This window comes from Columba livia, unplaced genomic scaffold (genome assembly GCF_036013475.1).
Source record: "Columba livia isolate bColLiv1 breed racing homer unplaced genomic scaffold, bColLiv1.pat.W.v2 Scaffold_178, whole genome shotgun sequence".
Taxonomy (NCBI): domain Eukaryota; kingdom Metazoa; phylum Chordata; class Aves; order Columbiformes; family Columbidae; genus Columba; species Columba livia.
The window spans coordinates 189037-199028 of record NW_027043079.1 but is presented as its reverse complement, the minus strand read 5'-3'; the positions used below and the strand labels follow the sequence as shown (position 1 = coordinate 199028).

General features: G+C 53.0%; 1 protein-coding gene across 1 annotated transcript; it reads left to right on the top strand.

The window, feature by feature from the left end:
* The first annotated feature begins 4299 nt into the window (after nt 1–4299).
* On the top strand, nt 4300–5319 carry LOC102095353 (olfactory receptor 14A16). The gene has a single exon (XM_065048032.1). The coding sequence runs from the start codon at nt 4300–4302 to the stop codon at nt 5317–5319; it is 1020 nt and encodes a 339-aa protein (XP_064904104.1).
* Nucleotides 5320–9992: the final 4673 nt, after the last annotated feature.

The window sequence follows — 9992 nt, the reverse complement described above, 5'->3', positions numbered from 1 at the left end:
GAGCAGGCTGTCCTGTAAGGATTATCAGATTTCCTGAGCTCCTTCAGCCTTCAGATCTACTTCCATGTCACCACTTTGCCCACCATCCCCCAGTATGTCCTTTGGAGCCCACCAGCCTGTGCTCTGCTGCTGGCCTTCCTCCCTCCCCTCTGGTGCCTGGGACCCCTCTGTGTCCTGCTCATGACAGCCAAGGTGGACACTGATGTTCACATCCCTCACCAGGGTTTCCTTGTTTCCCAGTTACAGATCCAGTTGAGCATCACCCTTTTTGGCCCATCAGGCAGACATGTTAAGCAGTTGACCCAAGATCCTTTGGACTGTTGGCACCTGCAGCTTTGCCTGGCCAGTGACTGTCAGAGCAATTACAGTTCCCCATAGGAACGTACTCATTGACTGGTGAGTTGCTCGAGTTGCCGACAGAAGATCCATTTCTTCTCCATGATCAAGTAATTTGTGGCACACAACATGTTGTCACGCTGTACTGGGCTTACATGGCAAAGTCTTGGAACTGGGGGTGAGTGTGGCTGTGCTACAGTTGTCACCGCTCTGAGAAGACAACAGGAGTTTGACCAATGTCAGACAGAGCCGATTTCAGCTGCTCCAAGATGGACCCACTCCTTGCCAAATCTGAGCCACTCAGCGATGCTGGCAGCACCTCTGGGATATTGTATTTGAGAAAGGGTAAAAAACGCTGCACAACAGCAGGTGGGAGAGAGGAGGGAGGAGATGGGAGAGAAAAGCACTGCAGACACCAAGGTCATATCCCATAGGACCCAAGCAGGTCCCTCAGCAGGCCAAAGCTTGCTCTCCTGAAATCCTGCTCTTGGCCTTGTTCTCATCTCCCAGGAGCCTCAGCTCCACTTTCCATCCCTGACTGTTCCATCCTGACCAACTCTTTCTGGTTTGTAAGTGTGAAGTCCCACAGGGCACCTCACCTCACTGACTCCTCAGTCACCCGTGTCAGGAAGATGTTGTCAATGGGCTCCAAACCCTCCTGGATGGCTGGGACCTTGCAGATATTGGGATATCTCAGGTCTGCCATGAGGACACGGCCCTGGAAACATGAGGCTTCTTTCATTTGTCTGAAGGAGTCCTCATCTCATTCCTCTTCCTCATCAGTGACTCTGTAGCTGATGTTCAATCACCACAACACTGCCCATGTTGTTCTGCCCTCTCATGCTGACTCCTCAACATTCAGCTGACATTGTCTGCCCCCAGACAGAGCTCCACGCATTCCTGCTGGTCTACCATATGAAGGGAAACATCAGAAACTCCAGACCTCTGGCATTATGAGTATCAGACACCCAAGACCCCACTTTTTAGCCAGGAGATTATATTTATAGTGTCCTGTAACGCCTCATGATGTTATGCTGAGAGAGACACCCTCATCAGGATAAACCATCTGTGTGCAAACGTTAACAGCTGAGCAAATGGAGCTTCAGTCCAGGGAGAGTCCAGACCTTGTGAATATCTGGTGTTTGCCCATCAGAAATCTCTGAATTGTGACAAGATGAAATGCCGAGTTCTCAGTGACCCTGAGGAGAAGGGCCTGGGCACTACAAGGTCCCCACACCAGCCCGTGGTGCACGCTCACCATGAACAAGGCAGCTGCACACGGGGCTGCATGAGGAGGAGCGTGGGGACCCAGACACCTGCAGTTCTCATCCCATTCGGTTCAGCACTGGTGTGACCCACACACACGGGTGTGTGCCAGTGTGCGGCTTCCCAGTTTGGAGCAGCAGGGAGGAACTGGAGAGTGCAGGGCTGTGCCAAGGCAGGTTCAGCACCTTGTGCACATGGTGTGGGGTGCTGAGGGACCTGGGCTGCTTTGGCCCAGCAGCTCTGGGGAGGCTGCAGCAGTGCAGGAGTAGCCTGAGAGTGCTTGAAGGGCGGTTTCAGAGATGGTGGAGGTTTCTTCATAGAGGGAAAGAGCTTGAGAAAGAAATAATGACCCAAAGTGCAGCTGGGGAGGTCCAGGCTGGACATGAGCAGAAAGGAATGTGATGGAAGGGCAGTGCTGTGGGGGAGCAGGTCAGCAGAGGGAGTCTGCATCAGCCCAAGGCTTTGTGCTTCAAGGACCAGCTGGGGAGGATGGAGAGATCTCAGCAAAGGAAGGAAGATGCTCAGACAGGAGCAAGGTGGGGCAGCAGGGGGGATGTCTCCAGCCTGCAGGGACAGAGGTGCAGGGGATGCCACAGCACAGGACAGGCTGTCGTGGAGATGATCACGGGATGGAAAGAGGCTGAAAGCCCCACCAGACATGAGCTCCTTCTCCCCTTGGCTGTGGCTGTTGTCTGCACCTCTGATGCCTGTGAGGAGACACCTTGTCCTTGCAGCACAGGGGCCTCATGGCCTCCTTGTCCCCAGCCAGGAACCTGGGAGGTGTGGGACCATAGTCCTGCCCTTGGCCTTGCACAGCCCCACATCACACTGTCCCAGGAAGGGCCCTGGGCAACGTGGGAGGGACAGGATCTGACTTCCCAGGGTTGGGGGTCAGGGCTTAGTTCTTTGGTTAATGAAACACATCCAGGTTTACGCAGCATCAGAGAGACCTTTACTTTGCTTTTCCTGACCTGTCATCACTGCCTCCAGTTTTCTGCTCTAACCGAACTCTGGGGTCAGTTCTTCAGCTGTGTCCCTCAGTGGGACCCATTAAGATTACAAGAAACTTTGGAGTTTACATCTGACTTTGACTTCCTGAGAAGTTTCTTCAGCTTCCCCTCAGGGTCTGAGGTTCATGGACTCAGCACCAAACCCAGCAGAGGGGTCATTAAAGCGCCTTGGGCTGCTCCTGTGCTGCTGAGCTGGGCTGGGCTCCTGGGACACAGGGAGCTCATGGCAGCGGCAGCACTGCAGAGAGACAGCTCTGCCCAGGAGCAGCTCCTCTGCACACGCAGCAGGGCTGAGGGCTCTGCCTGGGGATCTCAGGAGACGAGCAAGGCAGAGAGAGATTAAAGGTGGTCAGGACTGGGAGGATGACTGAGAGCTCACTGGAGGAGAAACCTTTGCAGCCCTTGCCATGGTAAGTCTCTGGGTGCAGGGCAGTGCAGCTGTAGCTCCTGGAGGCATCTCCTGAAACCGGCACAGGCACAGCTTGTGGGATCTGTAAGGACAGGGCTCTTGTCAGGCCATGTTGAACAGCTGTGAAGCCGGGTGAGCACCCAGGGGTGCCCAGGGCTGTCCTGCAGAGCAGGGTCCCTGCACCCCAGGGCTGTGCCGGGCAGGGACTCTGCCGCCTGCCAGGGTCAGCGCTCAGCCTGCCTGGGAGATCCCATGGCAGCAGCTGTGGGTGGAAGGAGCGACCCCCGGCAGGGCAGGCAGGGAGCTTGTGGGGTTGAAGGGGGCTGTGTGGGTCAGGGCTGCTCAGAGCTCCAGATCCCCCCACAGACATGGCAGAGGGTCCTTCTGAACAAGGACATGGAGACAGGAACAGCTGCAAGGGAAGGAGTCTGTGCTTCCAGTTTTCCACTCTTGCTCGTCTGGGTGTGCAGTGGGAGATGGGGATTTATTTCTCTCTTTGGAGCAGACACTGAGACCCCAGTTCTCGTTAGGACTGGTCTGAGCTGCTCCTGAGCCCCTGCACACACAGAGCTGCCCCTGGGCAGTGCCAGGAGGTGTGACCAGGACAGAGCTGAGCACACAGCGGGTGGAACGGGGTCTGTGACACCGTCAGGGAGCAGACCAGGGACAGAGACACAGCTGCAGGCAACAGAGACATGGGCAGGGAGAAGGAGCTCCTACCAGATATGCCAGGGACAGGATTTTGGAAACCCCCTGCAATCCCCTGCAGTGCAGACACATTTCCCAGTGCAACCCCTGGTCTCCTCTCCTCTCCTCCCCAGCAGACCCTCTGCCCCAAAGCCATGGGGTCCAGGTCACGAGTCTCCACCTCAGCAGCTGGACCTCCAGGTGAAGGGTTCCTGGAACATGGTACACAAATAAGGTGCTAAAAGTACTTGCTCTCCAGTGTCATTATGTGAGTGGCAGCAGCACAGCCGGGTCAGGAGAAGGTTCCACAGCATGCCCGTCTGCCTTTCTGTCCTTGCTTTATTTTCTGGTAGCACTGCAGTGTCCTTCCCTGTTTCTCCACCTGTCCCTGGTGCTCTTGCTCTCTGGGGTTGGGGTGTGAGTGTGGGTCAGTTTTTGTTCTGACACCAACTCAGGGGGTTTTGCCCCAGACTTGCGTCCATGGAAACCAGATGCCCAAGCTGCATTTTTAACTGTGATAAACTGTTTTTTCTCAGCTGGTAGAAAGAGAGAATGAGCTGAAAAATCCCTCCATCAGGGAGGGGGTTTTCCATGAGAAACAGCATGTTTATTTTCCTCAGAGAAGTCTCCCCTAACCTGACACTGCCTTTTCCTCCTTGCACAGGTCCTCATGCCCACAGGCAGCCAATGTCCAACAGCAGCTCCATCACCCAGTTCCTCCTCCTGCCGTTCACAGACACACGGGAGCTGCAGCTCTTGCACTTCTGGCTCTTCCTGGGTGTCTACCTGGCTGCCCTCCTGGGCAACGGCCTCATCATCACCACCATAGCCTGGGACCAGCACCTCCACACCCCCATGTACTTCTTCCTGCTCAACCTCGCCCTCCTTGATATGGGCACCATCTCCACCACTGTCCCCAAGTCCATGGCTAATTCCCTCTGGGACACCAGAGCCATTTCCTATTCAGGTTGTGCTGTGCAGGTCTTTCTGTTTTTGTTCTTCATTTCAGCAGAGTTTTATCTCCTCACCATCATGTCCTATGACCGCTACGTTGCCATCTGCAAACCCCTGCACTACGGGACCCTCCTGGGCAGCAGAGCTTGTGTCCACATGGCAGCAGCTGCCTGGGCCACTGGGTTTCTCAATGCTCTGCTGCACACGGCCAATACATTTTCACTGCCCCTGTGCAAGGGCAATGCCCTGGGCCAGTTCTTCTGTGAAATCCCCCAGATCCTCAAGCTCTCCTGCTCACACTCCCACCTCAGGGAACTTGGGCTTATTGTGGTTAGTGCCTGTTTGGTTTTTATGTGCTGCATTTTCATCGTGGTGTCCTATGTGCAGATCTTGAGGGCTGTGCTGAGGATCCCCTCTGAGCAGGGACGGCACAAAGCCTTTTCCACCTGCCTCCCTCACCTGGCTGTCATCTCTCTGTTTGCCGGCACCTCCTTTTTTGCCTACCTGAAGCCCCCCTCCATCTCTTCCCCATCCTTGGACCTGCTGGTGTCTGTTCTATACTCGCTGATACCTCCAACATTGAACCCCCTCATCTACAGCATGAGGAACAGGGAGCTCAAGGATGCCCTGAGGAAACTAATGGAGGGATGCATTTGAAAAATGATAAAGTGTTCATCATCTTCTCTTTAACAAATAACAGTTTTAATGTAACTCATTAGAGGCCCAGACTTGTGTGTGTGTGTGTGTGTTGGTGGTGTTTATTTTTTAATAAATCATGATATTTTTGTCATCCCCTTTCTAATTCATTGTCAGCTTTTTTTCAAACCCACTGGCTGTATAAATATGGACCCATGCTCTCTGTGTATTTAAACAAAATAAAGGGCTCTGCAGTGATTTTTTTTTCACTGATATTCTTCCTCCAAGGCCTGTTTGGAGCTGCAGGGACAGGTCCTGTGTACATGGGAGGAGGGGAAACGTGTCCATCCCGGCAGCCCTGCCAGGGAGCAGCAGCGCTTGTTCTTCCAGAGCTGTTCTGGTTCCACTCCCACACTCTCCTTCTCATCCCTGGTGTTGGTGCAAGGCCTGAGTGCTCTGGCAGCTTGGTCACCGTCCTGCTGTGTGTCAGTGCTGTGGGCGCAGGCAGGGACAGGCAATGGGCACTGCTGTGACAGAGCTGGCCTCACAACAGCCTTTCCAGATAGAAACGTGATCTCCTCAGGGCAGTGCATGATGGTTTATATCTTCTTGCGTAGTTTCTCTCAAGCATATTCCTACAAAAGTCACCCACAGATTAAACACCAGAGTACAGCTGAACAGTGTGTGTGTGCAGGGCTGGCACACAGCAGTGTCCTCTCACAGCCAGGCTCCTGCCAGAGACCTGCAGGACCAGCAGAGCAGGGGCTGGGCTGTGCCCCTGTGCACTGGACACCCCAAAGAAGGAGCCTCAGGTCAATCACCATGGACTGGACCCTCACAACCATCATTTCCAGCACGGGCCTCTCACCCACAGAGGCTGTATTCTCTCCATGGATGGACACTCAATTAGTAGTTCAGCAGTCCATGTTTGCCTTGTACAGATGAGATGTGAGCATGCACATCATGTATGTGAGGTGACATGAACCTGAGTGAGCACAAACACCATCAATGATTCATTTCCATTCCATGAAGGCCTGTGAGACAGACGAGGTCTTGAGGTCACTTCATATTGGGAGAAACAACCCATGGGAAATCACCTGAATGCAGCACTGGGTTGTGCTTCCTTTAACTGAGCTCCCTGTGTCCATTCTTAATGACGCTGGACATCTCAGATGAGTGCAGAGCAGGTGACACACCACAGGGCTGAGGTGTCTCCTGTCTCTTTGGAGTGGCAACGGGAGGCCAGAGGGACACTGTGACTCCTGCCTCTGTGTGTAAAAAGGACAGACTCTGTCTCTGAGCATCCCTGGGTGCACAAGGAGTCCTGAGACCAGCTGAGATATGGATGCCTGATGGAACCCTGATATTTCTGTGTGTGACTCCAGGAATAAACCCCACTGGATCAGTGAGATTTGTCTCAGCTGCCTTGGACAGGATCATTTCAAGTGTTCCAGTCTGCTCTGTCACCCGTTCTTGTGATTCCAGACTGTGATCTCAAAACTGCCCTAGAAATGGTTCTGGGGTCCTAAGGAAACGCAGACCTCAAACCCATCTTCAAGAAAAGCAGGGATAGGAACTGGGATAACTACAGGCTGGCCACCCTTCCTCCCTCCCTGGGAAGGGGATGGGACAAGCCTCCTGCAGCCATTTCCAGGAATGTGAAGGACAAGGAAGGGATTGCTGAACTCAAATGGACGGGAAGGAAAGGCATGTTGTGTACAGGGCGTTTGCAAGGCTCAGCCATGGTCTCCTTCTGGCCAGAGGGGTGCTGATGGGGCTCACGAAGTGGATGCTGGGTGGGCAGTTGGCTGAACCATCAAGCCCAAATATCATCAGTGGTACAAAGTCCTCCGTGCAGCCAGATGCTGGTGTCATCTCTCAGTGACCAACACTTAGGCCAACATTGTTGAATATCTCTATTCTCCCTTTTTAAGATATAACAGAGAGCACTTTAAGAGCCTTGAGGATGATACAAAGCTGATTGGAGGCCTTGAGCAACCTCACCTGGTTGAACCTGCCCTGAGCAGGAGAGTGAGACAAGATGAGTGAGACAAGGCCTCTCTGCAAACCTGAATTTTCTCTGTGATTGGACAGAATTTTTCCCTTGGAGAGGTTTCTGGAGAGAGAATAGGTAGAGGAATAGTAAAAAACAATGCAAAAGAGGAGATCTAGAAGGTGTTAACGTGAACCCCCCAATTCCAGTGAGGAGCGCTTTTCACCCACATTGCTAGTAGAAAACATATTTGACATATTTGAACAAGGTGAGGAAGCGAGATGGGTGTCTGCAGCCTGTGGGAAAGAGGGGCAGGTGTAGGAGTGTGTAGAACACGGTTCAGTCTTGGTCAGGTCCTGGGTGCTAAGGAGGGGCATGGGTGGGTGTGCTATTATGAGGTCAGCTGAGTCTCAGACACTCATAATCCAGTCAGAATCATGTGGCTGTGAAGGGGACAGTGAGGCCAGTTGTGTCACTGGAGGTGACAGCCCAGCAGCGGGGACATGGCTGGAAAAGAACCTCTGCCAAGGTACCCACAGGCCCTACCCAGGAAGAGACCTTGGAGATGGGTTGTCATGTCCATCCCACCTGAGAACATGATGAGACAGCAGCAGGGACATGGTCGTGTCAGAGAAGCTGAAAGACCAGCAGCACTCATGGGATTTAGAAGATCATGGTGAGGTGACTTCTCTCTGGTGAGGTGAAAGACCACAAGAAGCCTAACGGGTTGGGTTCTCTGCTTGAAGAGCAATTTCTGAGATGGTTGAGTAGCAGAAAAAAAGCAAGAAAGAGGAAAAAAAGTCACAAAGTGACTTGGAAGATGGAGACTGGTTATGAGGAGGAAGAAATGTCACTGGAAGGGCAGTGCTGTGGTGCAAGAGGTGACCCAGAGGGAGCTGGATCAGCCCATGGTTTGTGTTCCAAAGAGCAGCCAGTGAGGGTGCAGACACAGCAGTGAAGGTGCAGAAATGCTGGGGTGAGAGCAGGTGGGGAAGCGAGATGGGTGTCTGCAGCCTGCAGGGTAAGAGGCTGGATGTCATGGCTTCTCTTTTCTGCTTCAGAAAGCAAACCAAGGGCTTTCTCACCATCAGAGCTGAAGAAAAGACTCAAAGGAGACCTCATAGTGGCTACAGCTTCCTCACAAGGGGAGAAGGAAGAGTAGGTACTGATCTCTTCTCTGTGGTGACTAGTGAAGAAGCCCAATGTAATGGCAGGAATATGTGTCAGGGGAGGTTTAGGTTGGACATGAGGAAAAGGTTCTTCCCCCAGAGGTGCTGGACACTGAAGAGGCTCCCCAGGGAGGTGTCACGGCCCCAACCTGACAGTGTTCAAGAAGAGATTGGACAACGTCCTCAGACACACGGGGTGACCTGTGGGGTGTCCTGTGCAGGGACAGGAGTTGGACTCCATGATCCTTTGGGTCCTTCCAACTCAGGACATTCATTGATTCTATGAAATACTAGGTGAAACATCCATGTTTTCATTGTGCAAATGAGTTGTAAACATACACATCATGTGCATGTCCACTGTGTGCATGTGGTGAGATGAACCCAAACGAGCACAAATGCCATCACCTATTCCTTGGGGTGCCATAAAGGTCAGTGGGACAGAGAGGGTGTTCAGGGGTCTCCTCCAACCTGTGTTATTGTGGGATTCCATGAATCTTTTCCTTGTAGAGCTTTTCATATCAGAAAAGACAGAGAAAGAAGAAGAAGAAAATGAGGTGCAGAAGCAGAAATGTAAAATGCCCCAGAGTAAATACAGCAGCTCCTCTGAGGAACGTTTCTCCACTCAAACCCTTGATAGGAAATCTATTGGATACATTTGATGAAAGCAGCTCAGTTTGATCTGCTCACACACTGGACCACAAGGAGGGTGATGGTGGGTACGATTCCATGTGGTCACTTGTGTCTCAGGAACTCATAGTCCAGTAGGAACCAATGGCTGTGGAGGGCACTGTGAGGTCACTTCTGCCTCTGCAGGGGATTGGCCAACAGCAGGAACACGGCTGGGAAAGGACTGTGAGGTCACACACACGAGACGAGCAATCGGGCCCAATCAGCATGGCTGGATGAAAGGCAGGTCCTGCTTGACCACCCTGATCTCTTCTGTGACAAGGTGACCAGCTGAGCAGATGAGGGAAAGTCTGTCGTGGGGAGTGAATCCGCCACACGGGCTGTGGGTGTTGTGTCCTTAGACTGCAGTAAAGCCTTTGACACCGTGTCCCACAGCATCTCCTGGAGAAGCTGCAGCTCATGGCCTGGATGGTGTATGTGCGATGGAGGGCTGGACCAAAAGAATTGTGGTGAACAGAACCAAATCCAGTTGGCGTCCGGTCACAAGTGGTGTCCCCAGGGCTCAGTATTTGACTCAGTTCTATTTAAGCTTTATCAGTGATGTGGATGAGGGGATCGCGTGCACCCTCATTAAGTTTGCAGATGACACCAGGTTGGGTGGGAGTGTTGATCTGCTGGAGGGTGGGAAGGCCATGCAGGGGGATCTGGACCCACTGGATCATTGGGCTGAGGCCATTTGTATGAGGTTTGACCAGACCAAGGGCCGGGTCCTGCACTTGGGTCACAACAGCCCCAGGCTCAGGGAAGAGTGGCTGGAACATTGCCTGGTGGAAAGGGATCAGGGGGTGTTGACTGACAGTAGATGAACCTGAGCCTGTGTGTGCCCAGGTGGCCAAAAAGGCCAC